This window comes from Gorilla gorilla, chromosome 9 (genome assembly GCF_029281585.2).
Source record: "Gorilla gorilla gorilla isolate KB3781 chromosome 9, NHGRI_mGorGor1-v2.1_pri, whole genome shotgun sequence".
NCBI classification, from domain to species: domain Eukaryota; kingdom Metazoa; phylum Chordata; class Mammalia; order Primates; family Hominidae; genus Gorilla; species Gorilla gorilla.
Genome location: NC_073233.2, coordinates 137,047,956 through 137,064,040, shown reverse-complemented (window position 1 = coordinate 137,064,040; position 16,085 = coordinate 137,047,956). Strand labels below are relative to the sequence as shown.

The window sequence follows — 16,085 nt, the reverse complement described above, 5'->3', positions numbered from 1 at the left end:
AAAGTCTTTTATTAGAGAATACTACATGGCAATTTGCATTAAAAGATGAATAAAAATATAATGAAATGCCCCAATATACTGTATACAGGATAAATCCTTTGAAAGATTAATGAAGGAAAGTATCAGCATTTGGCAAAATTATCGGTATAGGATTAAACAAACTAGGTGGATTTGAATTGGATTTTGGGGACAGGGTTGTATAGGCAGGGATAATGAACATGTTGAATTATATAGTGTAAACAAGTAGGGAAGAGTGAGGAAATAAAAATTGTTATTGAATCCATTAATTTCCTTAATGTTTTTGTCTAATTTTCCGGGAAGCCAGTTAATTGCTAGAGATAGACACATAGTTTAAATGTAAATGGTGCGTGCTTTTATGAACATATGTTCAGTTGCCTTTTGAGGTCTTTTGAATGTTCTGTTGATGAATGATGCTGTTACTGTGTTGATGATATTATAAACTCTTATTTTGGAAGCATAATTAAGTGATAATTATAACATGAAAAATAGGAAAACTTGTTATTTTTATGAATGAATATCAGTTAATGAACTATTTTCTAAAAAAGAACTTTCTTAATATTTGGTTTGGAGCAACAGAATAAATAACTCAAGCTATGTGCTCTCAATAGAAATTTAAGATAATTTGTTTTATTTTTAAAATATGTAGGTGAAAATATTAGTTCATCAGGTGATTGAATAATAATAGTACAGTATTTTCCTTTCAGTTCTACTGGCTTCATCTTAAAAGAGTAAATGACAAAACCTTGTTATGTTAAAGTGTATTGTATTTGTTCATTCACAAAAATATACTGAGAGGCTAGGATATTCCTGGAACTTTTCTGTGCTATAGGAAAATATTGCTGGACAGAACATACATGGTCACAGACTAGTTGAACTATTGGTTCAAACATATTTTCTTGAATCCTCTGAAGCTTTTTGGACCATTGTTTGGTTCACTGGCCTAATTATTATCATTTTGTCTTTTTAGGCAGAGGTTTTCCCGTCAGGCCCTTTTGCATAGCCTGTGGATTTACCTTTGGGTCATGTTTCCATCTACAGTCCAGTCAGTTGTGGTTGCAGAGGTGTGTGGTACATGATGTTCCTCCCACATTCGGATTATAGGCTGGGCAGGTTTTCTCGTTTTCTCTTTAGATGTGTTTAGGAACAGTGGCCTCCCTAGCTAGCACAAAGAGCTTGTTTTCAAAAGAAACCTAACGTTTCAATTTCCAGTCTACCAAATAAAGTCATCACCATTTACTAACTCAGTCTAGTGGATTCTTTTTTATTCTTTTATATTTTTAAGTCAATTTATGAACAATACAGAATAGTGAAAAGCCACTTTATTAGAAATTTTAATAAGAATCTAAGCTTGGCAAACCTGTTAAGTAAATTTTGGTGCACAAACATAAAAGATGAAAGAGTATTGTCACACTTTCACTTTTTTTAATGGCAAAACCAGGTGATCCAGGTTGTCGCAGAATATTGCATGAAAAAGTACTTTCAGTTGAATGACCAACTGGAGAATACTGTATTTCCTTTTTTGTCCTTAGAAATATATTGTTCACTCAATTCTTAATACTCAATACTATATTCATCTAGGATATGATAATTAGTCTGATATATCATGTACGTGGTTGTTTTGCCATCTTTATTAGAGTCTAGAGTGCTGCTGTCTCTTTGTACCCACCTTTTCATGTATCTGTTCATTATAAGGTATCTTTCTTTGTCAGTGTTTTTCTCTTTTCTATAAGTGAAAGAAAATGAAAACCATTGAATTAGTGAATATATTAAATGAAAGTGAAATGCAGACTAGAAAGGTGGTGTCTCCAAGCTTTTTAAATACCTTCTTGAAGATGAGGCAGTTTAGGCAACACAGTATAAAAACTGGATGATAACTTATTTCACTGTGGCATCAACTTTGTAGGACAGGGGTTTGCGAACTTTACCTTGTTGGATGCCTGTTTTTGCATATCAAGTTTTATTGGAACATGGTTGTGTTTGGTCATTTATAAGTAGCTACTTTTACACTACAATAGCAGAATTGAATAGTGGCAAAGATAATGTGGCCCACAAACCTAAAATATTTACCGCCTGGCTCTTTAAGAAGAAGTTTGTCAACCCTTTTTCTAGGATATTATCTCATTTTCCCTTTTTTAAAATATACTTTTTATTTTAGTCTTAAAATTTTTTTCTAGTATGATAGGGTATAATTGAATGATGATGAGTACTGATGAAATAATACCTAGGATTATGAAGTAACTTTGTTTCAAGATAGAGGAAAAATAAGGCAAGATGTTATCTCATATTTATAAAAAGTTTCATTGAATCCATGTGGTAGCCGCAAGATGGAATGAGTTCTGTTTCATTACTAAAGAATATAGTAATACTCTGTTTTCTTTGGGAGACCTCTAAGAAGGAATAAAAATATATCTAAGAAGTCTTGATCATGAAATACCAACCCTTATAAATAGTTAAATTTGCTAAGAAAAAAAAACTCTCAAAAAGGAAAATTGAACCCAGCACACTGTGATGATGTAACAAGGTTTAATTCTCATAAGTTCATGCATTGTTACCTCATATCTTTGAAAAGTCCTATTTAAAAAAAAAAGTATGTAAACTGTCTGGCTTTTTTGTTTTCTCACAAGAAAACATTACAAAAGTTAAGGTTGTGATTCTCCTCCCAACTTACTTTAACTGCTTATCTCACATTATTCTCCCCTATTGAATCATGTGGCATGGGCTATCATAATTCAACTTAAGTTTTTTTAAAATTATAAGTCATAGGTATTATAGCACAAATTTATTTTTAAAATAGATATTTGGACTTGACTTTTATTTTGTCCAGAGTGTTAGGAACTTTTTGATTTTTCATTTTGTTTTTTAAAAAATGATATACTTGATTGTATCATTGAAGTTAAGAATTCACCACTATGAAAACTATGACAGACTAAGGAGTAATTTGGAAGTATTATATACATGTGATGTTCAGATTTTGGTGTGAGAAATACATGTTTTAATCTCCTCATTTCTTTGTTTATATTAACATTTTAATGTTTATTAATTATTTTAACATAGGTTATTTTATTCCAACAACTTCCAGGGGAAATTTTAATTCGTATTGAGGTGTATAATAGCTGGCTTTGAAATTTGATTACAAAAGCATGAAAATTCTTATTCTCACAGAAAAATTTCCCTTATACAGTAAAGCTGAATATTTAAATCAGGTGAATAATTTATATTCTTTATAATTAAAACTCAGTAATTTTAAGATTATTAAACCAAGATATATTTTGTAGGTAAAAAGTCAGCAGAACTATTAACATAAATTATAACCTGCTTTTTAAAAAAGTGTAATACTAAAGTAATAGCCATAAATATTTTGTCTTTATTTTTTAAGGCAAGAGGCGCAGATGTTCCAGAAATTCCTGGAGATCTTACTCTTAAGACGTGTGGCAGTACAGCCAGTATGAAGGTTAAGCATGTGAAAAAGTGAGTATAACTTTACAGTGGATTCTAAATGAATTCCTACGAATGGAAATCAGTTCTTCAATTCTCTTAAAACTTTTATTTAGACTTTTTACAAAAATATGCTGTTACTGTGCAACTGTTAATCCCTAAATTATGACTCAGCAGTCAGTGGAATAGGCCTACACATTATCCACTCCTCTCAAATATACTTTATTTTTGTTCTTGAAGAAACTTATGTCATTTTCTGTTATTTTACAGTTGTTTGATAGGAACAGTCTAACCATGTCATTCTTGGTACTCTTAGTGCATGCTCTCATTCATTCAGAAATATCAGCTTTATTGTTTGAGTTATGAGATTATTAGATTTCAGGTTTGCCTTTGAGGAGCATGAAGTAGATGCCAAGAGTTGACTGTTAAGTGAAATACAGGTTGAGCATCTCTAATCTGAAGCTATGAAATCCAAAGTGCTCCAAAATGTGAAACTTTTTGAGTGCCAACATGGCAGCACAAATGGGAAATTTCACACCTGACCTTACGTGAGTGTTCACAGTTAAAATTTTGTTTCATGCACAAAATTATTTAAAATGTTGTATAACATTACCTTCAGGCTCTGTATAAAATGTATTTGAAATATAAATGAATTTTGTATTTAGACTTGGGTCCCAGCCCCAAGATATCCCATAGATACATGCAAATATTCCAAAATCTGAAAAAATCTGAAATCCAAAACTCTTCTGGTCTCTCTGTCATTTTGAACAAGGACTATTCATCGTGTACCTGAAGGTAATCAGTTTTAAAGAGGAAAACCATCTTTTCACTTAGTAGAGTTAGATAGCTATGCTTCATGTGTAAGTAGAGGAAAGACAAGGATAAAAATGTTCATTCTGCGTCCAGGTCCACCACTCCAGGACTGATGGGCTGTGACAACATTCACAGGTAAAATCTGGTTTTGTACTTTGTGTTGGGAATGCTGCTTCTGGTTAGAAGCTGGCTGTTCAGTTTCCATAACATTTGCCGAAAATAACAGTTTTTCTATGGACATTGATTTGGGTCAAAATGAGGAGATAACGGTGATGCTTTTTTTATTTTTGGTTTTGATCTGTACACTAAGTGTAATACTCATCTGATTCAGTGTGTTTTTAAGAGGATTTGTGTGGATATGTGTGGCTCATGCGCACGTGCTTACGAAATATTTTTGCTTGCATGAGCTCTTAAATCCACTGTATTTTTCCCTTAAACTTAGTAATTTTTACTGTTTCACTGTCTCGTTTCTTATTTATTTCATGTGTTTCAGGTTACCCTTCACTAAAGGTCACTTTCCGAAGATGGCTGAATGTGCGCATTTCCATTATGAGAATGTTGAGTTTGGCAGCATACAGGTATACTGAAATATTTCTTACATCTTGAATTAAGATTTACACATTTACCTTTGTATCTAGATGCTTATCTATATATCTGTATCTAATAGATGACACTTTGAAGTAGTTTTTTTTTTAATTGATGTCTTATTGGTTGAGGTAAAATCTTTCTTCTCTTCTATTGACAAATACTTGATGTCACGTTGACATATAAAAGTAACCATCACACTAACATGTATCAGTTAAGGAAAATCAGTCCTGTCCCCCTCCGTTTTCCTATATCATGTCCATATGTCCATGGCTTTGTGTAGTGACTTTCTATTCTGAAATTATGTAAACTTGTCTTAATTAATTGTTGTGAGCTTTGATACTTGGTAGATTAAAGTGTCCTCACTTTATTCTTCTTTTTCAGAAATGTTTTTACTGTTACTGCCTTTTCATTCACATACAAATTATTGAATCTAACTTGACATCAAGCTACATACTTTGCTCTTATTATATCATTGGCAGCTTAATGTCCTTTGTACATTATATATGTATTAATGTGAAAAAACTATTAAAAACCTAAAAAATAGCTAGATTGTGGTTATTTAAAAAATTATATTTCCCCAGGGGAACAAAAGCCACCCTTTACATTGTCTTTCAAATTAGGCTAATAGAAAAAAAAGTCTTGATTTCTACACACAACATGGAGAGGTAGTCCACTTCCTGTCCTTGCCCTAACCACTGTCTCTCCAGAAGAAAACTCCTGAGACATGACTGATTTGTGTCACAGTGTGCTACTTTTTGTAATTTTATTTCATAAACAAGTGAGATGAATTTGATCTATAGGATTTATGAAAGTGAAGGACATTTCTATTTCAAATAAATTGACAGTTTAAAATAGCACTAGAGATTTATAATGCTGTGACATCAAACAAAGGATATTTTGTTCCATTAGTGTGTATATCCTTGAGATTGCAGTTAACATGATAAATTTCTTAGGTCAGGAAGAACTGATTAAGAAAACAGTAATGAGTACATTTTTCATTTTGTGACTGTTAAGCATTTGATATATCTGTTTGAGTGATTTAGTTTACTCAGCTTGCAATTTAGGTAAATTATTTTCTACTTAATTTATTTTGCTTTTTTTTTTATCTTTACAAGGTTGAATGAGCTCTTTTGGGGGCAGTAAACATTGTGAGGAGTTTTAGCAAATTGAAAAGAAATAGGAGGCTAGAGATCTAAAAACAGTCCAAAGAATATTTAAATGTTAACATTATATGAAAGGTTAGGAAATCTCTAAAGCATCTGATTTAAAATAAAAACAAAACTGTTAATGGTAAACATTGTATGATGAAATAGAAAAAGCACTGGCCTTAGTTCACAAACATAGATTCTAATTTTCTTTTTGCTTCTTAGGAAATTTATGACCTTGGGCAAGTAGCTTAGCCTCTTTGGTTTTATTTCCTTTATGAGGTGAATGAGGTTGTGCTAAATAGTATCATAGTTCTAAACTTTTATTATTTTATATTTAAAGAGTTTATAATGGCTGCATTGAAGATGTGGGTAGGGAATAGACAGTTGTTATTCAGGTGCGTTTGGCTCTCCTGAGATTTTGTTAAATGCTGGTTATTAGAGTCCAGTCCTCTTAATTGCAGGACTGTGTCTGATTTTTATGGGGAGAACACATTAGGTAGACTTTCTACCAATGAACAGACCTGTAATCTTCATTTTAGAGGGTCACACCATATTTCACTTTCCCCATTGCACTTACTTCAACCCTGTAGAATTCCATTACTCAGGCAGAAGAGGGAAAAAAAGATGTGATACTAACTCAGTTTGTGACCCTGCTTGTATGAGGTGTATGAGTGAGTTGTTTCAGGATTGTATTGATTGACCAGGAGGCCTGGAGTATGGAAGATAGGGGTGGTTCAAAGGAAACCAGCCCAGCTGCACCTTGCCGGTCCACACCAGAATCTTCTTTCTTTGTTTATGGTCCTCTATTTGGCACAGCTCTCCTGCCAAGTTTTGTCCTGCCTCTGTTCTGTGTCTTTGGAGACTGGCCTCTACATACCACATCTACCAGTTTTGCTTGCCTTCTGCTTCTGGTTGAATTCAACCTATGTTAGATACCATCAGGAGGAAAACATTAGTTTCCATTAACTAAGTTGTGTAGCAAAAGAACTATAATAGCATCCTGGCTTGACTTACATGCTTATGTTTTTTATCTTGGGTTGCTGTTCTCTCTTTGGCTAGTATAAGGTTTTACATTTTGATGGACTGATTGAATGCCATTTAAAGAAAAACAAAAACAATCATATTAACCTCTAAACAATCCTATGTTCTATCTGCTACAGGCAGTTAAAATAAAGTTCCTATGTCTCAGTTCTTATTCTTTATCATTTTATAAACATCTTGCTTTTTACATAGGTAAATATTAGCACATTTGATTCTAAACATGTTTATGGGAAATGAATCCTTTATTTTCAATGTAAGGTTGGAATATGTTCTGAAGAGAAAACAAGTAAGAAAACTTAGTAAAATGTATCAATAATAGATCATCAGTTGTATGCTGGGCAGCTCTAGTATAAACCAGTAGGTTATTCATACTGTCAATTGGCCAACTTGGTTGTTGCTTTTTAATATGTACCAATTCTGGGACATTCTGCAGTGACATACCTTCTCTTTTTCACTCTGATCTTAGAAATTTCTCTTAGATTTACAGATTCATTGTCTTTATGTTTATAGCTCTTTCTTCTCTTCAGATCTTGAAAGTTTATAATTGCAGTTGGCCATCATATCCTAGTATGACAGAGATGTTAACGTCTTCTACATTTTAAAAATCCAGACAAAATAATCTTTAACTTTCTGGCTTTTAGTTCTGGAATGAAATAGTTATTTTTAATCCTATATGTTACAAATTCTAATGATCAATTTTATTTAGTCTGAAAGACACAGTTGCTTAAAAAACAATTTAGACATGTCAGTACTTTTACTGGGTCAGTACTGTCATTACCATATAATGATATGTAATGTACAAAGGACAATTTTATGATCTCTCCTTTGAATTCCAGCCTTGTATATCCAGCTGACTTCCCTGCATCTTCACTTGGATGCCTAATAACACCTCAATCATTGCAGCGTGCCCAGAACAGTCTTTCAGACCTGCTCTTTCTGCTGACTTCCCATCTTGGTAAATAGCAGCTCTATCCTTTCAGTTCCTGAGGCCAGCCAAGAACCGTGGAGCATCTTGGGCATCTCTCTTTCTGTCAGTCCTCACATCCAGTCCATTAGCAGATTTTTTGGCTCCATCTTTAAAATAAATCCAGGATCTAACCATGCCCACCTGCTTCTCTGCTATCACCTTACACTAAAGCATTGTCTTTTGGGGAGGATTATTTCAATAGCCTTCTATATTTGGCACAGCAGCAAGAATGATTCTTTTCAAATGTAAGTCCAGTCATGTCACTTTTTAAAAACTCTCCAGTTAGTTTTCATCTTATTCAGAGTAAAAGCCAGATTTCTGAAACTTTTCTGCAAGGATTTACAGAATGTACCCTTACCTTTCTGACCTCATCTTTCTTCTCTTCCCCTCAGACAGGGTGATCCAGCCACAGTAGCCTCTTTGTTTTCTGCCAGTATGCGCACCCCCTTCTCAGGGCCTTGGTACTTTTTGTTTCCTTTACTTAAAATGCTCCTCTAGGACAGCCACACACCTTGCTACCTCCTCTTTTAAAAGTACTGGCTCCAGTGCTATCTTCCCAGACTGCACCTTCCTTACATAAGATTGCAACTGTAGTCACCAGCATTCCTCATCTCCCTCTCTTTGTTTTATTTCCCTCCATACCACTTAACACCATTCGGCATGCTAAATATTTTATTATTTATTTTCTTCCCCTCAACATCTAGAACAGTGGTTGACACATAAAAACTACTCAATAAATATTTGTTTAATGAATAAAGATGAATGAGATGAATGGATGAATGAGTTTATATTTGAAGAAGAGATACAATTGGTTTTTAAAATGCTGTTTTACTATTTTGTTTTTATTAATCATTTTAAATTTGTTCTTATTTGATAAGAATATATGTTCCTTATGAGTATTTATTTATTATAAAACAAATTATGTAACCATCCTGTTTAAGTCTCAATTTGGTACATTCAGTTGTAATGTATAGTATAGGAGAGATAATATGCTGAGGAGAAAGGTGCTGGTGTGGTGTAGAATGGGTATGACCAGCTGGTGCAGTTAGCCTTGGTCTTGCTTTCCTTATCTTCACACTGAAAAGGAAGTACGGTTCCTAGATACCCTAGAATACTAGGTGACAGCTAATGTTCCTTCAAGCTAAGAAATTGTAGATGAACTATGAGTTCTGATTGAGGTTGTGATAAAGTGGAGAGGAACAGAGATATAACAGCACCGGGGAGGATAGGTTGTACCATGCCATGTTCTTATTTTAGTCTACTTCCATGGAGCTTGAATAAGCTATTAATATCTGTAAAAATTAGTACAGATAATTGCTCATGTCATAGAAGTAGCTTGTTGAAACATCTTTATATTCCTGAGACACATTATGCTGAGTTATATATATATTTAAAAGTAAATTCCTTTTTTACACTCTACTAAGATTTTATAATTTCTGCATCTATGTTTGTTGGTGAAGTTAACCTGTGTGCTATAATTGTCTCTAGCCTAAGTCTGGGGAATTTCTGCTCCCCTATTCCATTCTCCACCCCTTTTAAATAAATGCACTGGAATAGTTTGTGTAAGTGGGAATTACCTGTTCTTTGAAGGGTTAGTAGAATTTTCCTGTTAAAACCTTTTGAAACTGGTTCCCAACTGGGGACTTAATCTTTACCATCTTTACTTACCATTTCAACTTATGATTTGATTATTGCTCATTAGGTTCTTTTGTATCTCCTTAGATCAATTTTTATCATTTATATTTTCTTAAAAATTGTTCATTTAATTTAGCTTTTTAAATTCATGGGTTATAAGTTGTACACAAGATATTATTAAATCTTGGTCTTATCAAGGAACCAGCTTATGGTTTTACTGATCAACCAAATTTTTTTTTCTGTATTTTTCATACCAATAATTTCTAAGCATAACTTTCCTTTTGTTTCTTGAATTGAAAGTTTAGTTTTTCTTATTTTTTTTTTCTAGAAAAGAGTTGAGAATAATGCGTATTGCCTACTAGGATTTGCCTCTCATAAAACTAGCTTTGTCATAAACCAACTTTGTCAAATATTAATATTACACAACATATACTATTTAATCTCTGCTTTAGAGAAATAGAATGCAACAGGTATTGTTAATGATTCATTTGTTTTTAGGTATTACTTTTTAGTAAGTGCATTTAAGTTTGGATATTTTCCTGTGAATAGTAGTTTGGCCAAATTCTACAGGTTTTGATTCATAAATGTCTTATGTTTAGTTTAGAGAAATTTAAATTTCACAAAAAAGATTAACAATTACTAGAAGGGGCTTTTTGTTTTAAGTAAAGCCACATGTAGTTTAAAATTCTGCAAATTTATTGTTACTGCACTTATTTTCCCTGTTGTATTATTCTGCAGTCCAAAAACAAAGATTAATTCACATTTCACAAAATATTTTTCAGTAAGAAGAGGGGGAAAAATCTCTTGTAACACGCAAAGAAATGATCAGTTTGAGGCAGCGCTGTTCCTGCTGTGCTTTGTGTTGTACCGCCATCTAGTGTGTAGGGGGGGGAAAGGATATGTTTGATTTGTATTTTCTTTATCATCTGGTTATCTGAAGTTATCACTTGATGTGTTTCTTTTTATCCAATTTCCTACAAAACATTAAGTTAAATTAACCTGAATGGTAGAGTTCAGGTTTTTGTATAAATAAGGAATAGGAAAAGTATGAATTTAATATCTGTGTCTCGAGCAAGCTGCCTGCAAGGGACTTGAAAATGCTGTCGTGGCTTTCTGTCATTACATGCATTTCTGCCTTGATGCTGGGAAGGCGGAAGGAAGTAGTAAAGTTTGACCTGAGTGTAGGAATATTGAGGGGTAATAATGCAAACAATTTTAAAAGCCTGAAGTTTCATTTAAAAAGTAGTAATCAGAATTATAATAAAAATACAAGCCAATATTTATTGAATGTTTTGTCTGAGCGAGGCATTATATCAAATACTGTTTCCACATTGTCTCAATTATGCTCCACAACAATTTCAGGTACAGAAATTTAGGTAAAAAGTTTAAGAACTTACTCAAGTTCTTAAACCATTTTGTGGACTGTATTTGAATCAAGGCGGCCTGACACTAGAGCCATTCTGCATGTTCTTTTGTATTGCTAGAAAAGAATAGACTGACTCAACTAATACTTTAACAAAAAGGAGTAAATGATGGTTCTAGAGTATCTCGCATCTTTAATGTAGTTGAAGGTTAAAAAGTATGATACATAATACTGCAGTGTAACCCTAAGTAATTTCCAGTGTGATCTTAAGTAAATTCTTAATGTCTCTGGTCGTCAGTTTCCTCATTTGTAAAATAGAAACAAATATATCTATTCTAACTATATCATAAAGTATTATGGGAATTAAGTGACATAATAATTGTGCAGTACATTTTAAAGGGCTTTAGAGAAAGGCAGAAGTTCTAGGGAAGCACTTAGGTAAAGTCAAATAATCATCTTTAAAATGTGGGAAGTCATACTTGTCCTGATGACCCAAGGACAGTGTTGTCAGGATTGAGGCAGTGGATACTGACTTCACCTGAGTACTTCCTTTCAGTTAAGCTTTCATCATTAATAAAAATAAATTAATGAAAAGGTTATCTCTCCCCATTTTGTTAAGACACTTGCAGTTTGAAAAATTAACTTGTACATATTTTCAGTTTAAAAAAATCTTATAACAGAAGTACTGTTACTACATGTGTAATCATTTGAAATAAAAGCCATGCTAATTTTATTCTCACCCTGGCCACAAAGTTTAGTTTTCCTTAAAAGAAATAAAAATCTTAGCCTTACTTTTCTGCATGTTCTGCAGTATACGCCCTCTTATACAAGGAAATCATTGTCCTTTCAGGAGATAATTTGAAATGAAATGTTCAGATAGTGAGTCATCAGTTCCACTGTCATCTAAGTACTGGATTTTCACTGTATCTCGTTTGAGATTATTCAGTCCAAGAATTAGATGTGTAAAAGTGGTTGGACTGTGAAAAAATATATCTATAGTGGAGTCAGCCATAATTTACAGGCAGTTTACTTATAGTATTGTTGAGTCTGAAACTGTGAAGAGTCTGAGATGTTTTCGTACTAGTAAGCTAACAAGTTGGCTTCCCACAATTACAGACACACTACACACATTCTCACTCTCTTTCTCTTTCTCTGTCTCTCTGTAGCCTCCCTTTCCCCCAGCAGAAACATCAAGTCTCTGGACCAGAAATCAAGCCCTTGTTTACTTGAAAAGTAACTTATGTTGGTTCCCTAGGCCCTGGTTCTCCATAAAGTGATATGGTGACAACCAGAGATATCCTGTGTTTACAAGTGGGATTTGGTACCACAAGAGAACTCTGCACTTATGAAACTTGAAGCTTATACAGGATAGCTGGCATTCCTGCCCATTCTCCTTTCTCGAGATGGAGAGAGAGAGACCTTTGCTCTGAAATGTAAACAAAATCTCTGGGAAAAAGAAGCAAAGATCTGTATTTCACAAACACCCTGGAATGTAAACATGGCTTGGGGGAGAGAGAAAACTTTTATCTCTAGAGGGCTCCATCTTTAGGGTTACTGGGTTAAATTCAGTCGCTTAGCCCAGGTGCCAGTGCTCTTTGCTTAGAAAGCCCCGACCATGCTGAAATGTGAAAATATGTATGAAGCAGTTTCCTGACAAGTATATGTTCTTGAGTGAGCATCAGTAAGATGAGGGCTGTGATTCTGCTGTCGTGTTATTTGGTCTCATTTTCCATGTATTCTTCATATGGTGGGCATCACAGTGAACTGATGGTGATTCTGGTGTTTAAAGATGAGCACATCAGTTACTTTATCAGATACTCAGCTGAGAAAACAGTGCTCTATTCCCATTCTGGGAAGAAAAACTCTTAGGTCTGTTAAGATGCTTGTAGGTCTCTAGCTTTTTCCTGGTAAATCTGAAGGGTAATTTTGCCTTTTATTGATTTTTGCCTTATGTGCTGGAATTAGAACTTATTTCACTTATTAACCATGTAAGATGTAATTCTGCTGTAGAATTATTCTTCCTCTTGGCGTCCTGAACTCAGTAGTTTTAAAGTAGTATTTTCAGTGTCAAATATTAGGAGGTTGAAGGTAGGGTGGGTGGACCACATAATATTATACAACAGAAATCATTTTTTTGTGTCTCCACGTCTGCTACACAGGCTGTGAGGTGAAAGAAAACTTGTTTACAAACCCCATAGGTATGACACATGAAATTGCTGCCATTATAGAACTACAAAAGATGAATAAAAGAAAAGAACTCTTTCCGTGTTCCATTTGCAATCCGTTGATTAGGCTTTGGTGAATGGTTTCTTCTGTGGGTGGGTGGTATATTTTTACCCTGCTCTATGCTACTGATTTCCATTCTCCATATGGAGAAAGAACTTTTCTGAACATTTGAAGACTTGCTGAATAGAGTTGTATTTTTAAAGATCCTAACAACACTAATTGTAATTGGTTTCCATGGTGATAGAAAAGTGAACTCAATACAGGAAAAATAACTCCAAAGATAGATTTGGAAGAAATTTAGAAATGTGGGATTTGGAAATCCTGTTTGCCATTTCTAATAGATGAAGGACTGAAATATTATTAAATTGAGAAGTGAAAATTATTTAAATCACTGAGTTGATGTCATACATTTCTACAGGCAAATATAGTTCAGTCCTTCATAGTGTATAGTCTTTGTACATGTAGTTCAGGTACTGCATAAAATAGATTAATATTCAGACGTGTATAGGGTGTATTAAAACCCACAGTTCTCTTAAGATAGTTTTATTGAATATTTTGTATGTGCTAGCCACCTATGTGAGTACCACTGATGAAGAAGATAATCTTTCCTCAGAGAAAACAAGTAATATACCAATAAGTTTAAGAGAAAAACAATGTTATAAATGTTATAAAAGTGCTTGTAGGTATTCAGTGGTGAGAGAGATTATGTCCTGTGGCATTCAAAAGTCTTCACCTTTATTGAAGATTGAATAGAATTTGGATATGCAGAGATAGAGGTGAAGAACCCTCAGCCAAGGAAAAATAGTACAGACAAAGGTACTTGTGTTTTCATTGCTCAACTCCCTCTTATAAGTGAGACCATCAATTACTTTCTTAGTAAGAACTGAGAAAGTATTGCAGGATTTTGAGAAGAGAGTACCATGATCAATGTGTGATGGAGATGGAGAGAGACCATTTAAAATACTGTTGTAATTATCCAGATGTAAGGAGGCCTAGAACCAGGGAATTAGCAGTGGGGAGTAGGAAAAAAGGGGATGACTGTAAGAGATAAGTTTTAGGAGACATGAAGATTAAAGAATCAAAGGTGAAAAATGAGACCTTGAGCCTGGAAATGTAAAAAGAGAGCATGTGTGGAAAGGAGGAGAAGTAGCAGAATCTAGGGCGATTAGGTTGGTCAGCTGGGTGAATAGTAGTACAGTTTGTTTTGTGAATTCAGGAGGAGGAGGAGAATATGTGAGGAAAGATGACGAATTCAGTTTTGAAACTAAGCACCATATTTCAGGGAGAAGACAATGTTTGTTTATTCATTAAATACATAGCGATCTCTACTTAAATCTCAGGTACAGTTGACCCTTGAACAACATGGGTTTGAACTGTATGGGTCCACTCATATGTGAATTTTAAAAAATAAATATATTGGAAACTTTTTTAGAGTTTTGCAGCAATTTGAAAAAACTTGCAGATGAACCATGCAGCCTAGAAATTTGGAAAAAAACTAAGAAAAAGGTATGTCATGAATGCAAAATATATATATAAATACTAGTCTATTTTATAGCTTACTACCATAAAATACACAAATATATTATAAAAAGTTAAAATTTATCAAGACTTACATAAACACAGACTGAACATGGTGCGATTCCTAATCAAGAGGAATGTAAACAAACATAAAGGTGCAGTATTAAATTATAACTGCATACAATTTAATGTAGTACATACTGTACTACTGTAATAATTTTGTAGCCACCTCCTGTTGCTATTGTGAATTCAAGTGTTACAAGGATCCACTTAAAACACTGTGTGATACTTAATCATCTCTGTATGTGCATTGTGCATTGCAGGAAAAAGTGATCTCTTATGGTTCTTCCATACTTTTCATTGTCTTTGGTGCAATACCATAAACCTTGAATAACACCACGAGACTCATACAAAATGCTACTAGTGATGCTGGAAATGCTCCCAAGAAGCAGAGAAAAGTCATGACATTGTAATAAGAGGTAGAATTGCTTGATATGAACTATAAATGAGGTCTACAGCCACGTTTGTCTGCCATTTCAATCTGTTGTAAGGACTATTATTTTTTAAAAAAGAAAATTAATGAAGCTGTTATTGCAGCTATAGCAGTAGGTGTGAACATCTTGCACTTTTTGTGAAATACCTTTTTATCTCATATTGAAAATGCAGCTTTTATGTCGGTGCAGGATTGCTATAAGAAGGGCATACTTATAGACTATAATATGATTTGAGAAAAGCAGTCATTTGCTTTTGATTTGTATTTTGATTTATATTTTGACAATGTAAAGTAAAAGGAAGGTGAAGAGTCTAAAGCTGGAGAATTTAATGCCAGCAAAGGATGGTTTGGTAATTTTAGAAAGAGGTTGGCTTTAAAAATGTCAGGGTAACAGGAGAACTTGCTTCTGTCACCCAAGAGGCAGCAGATGAGTTCCCAGATAACTTTAAGAAAATCACTGAGAAGAAAGGATATCTGCATGGAAAGTTTTTAATGTACCATGAAGCAGCCAAATATTTGAATTTTTGGTGTCCCAGAAGGTGAAGAGAAAGTGAAAGGGACAGAAAACTAATTAAAAAAAAAAAAAACTAACTAAAACTTTCTAGTTTTAGCAGGAGATTTAGATATGCAGATACAGGAAGCTCAGAAATTCCCAAATAGATACAATTCAAAAAGGCCAAGGCACATGATAGTAAAACTGACAAAACTGAAAGACAGGAATTCTGAAAACAGGCAGAGAAAAGCATCTAGTCACTTATAAAGGAACCTCCATCAGTTCCTCAGACTAATGGTGAAATTTTTTTTTTTTTTGAGACAGAGTCTTGCTCTGTCACTCAG

General features: G+C 33.8%; 1 protein-coding gene across 10 annotated transcripts in view; it reads left to right on the top strand.

Moving 5' to 3' along the window:
- ARHGAP32 (Rho GTPase activating protein 32) overlaps positions 1 to 16,085 on the top strand; it is a 318,023-nt gene that overhangs the window by 152,691 nt on the left and 149,247 nt on the right. For 6 of the 10 annotated variants that reach the window (XM_055356379.2, XM_031016043.3, XM_055356377.2 and 3 more), the window contains 3 exons: positions 3,398 to 3,489; positions 4,363 to 4,404; positions 4,763 to 4,847. In XM_055356379.2, coding sequence (XP_055212354.1) covers positions 3,398 to 3,489; positions 4,363 to 4,404; positions 4,763 to 4,847 — 219 coding nt within the window. Of the gene's footprint in view, positions 1 to 988; positions 1,083 to 3,397; positions 3,490 to 4,362; positions 4,405 to 4,762; positions 4,848 to 16,085 lie in introns of all 10 variants that reach the window. The other 4 variants (XM_063693674.1, XM_055356385.2, XM_055356373.2 and 1 more) reach the window with 3 other exon arrangements.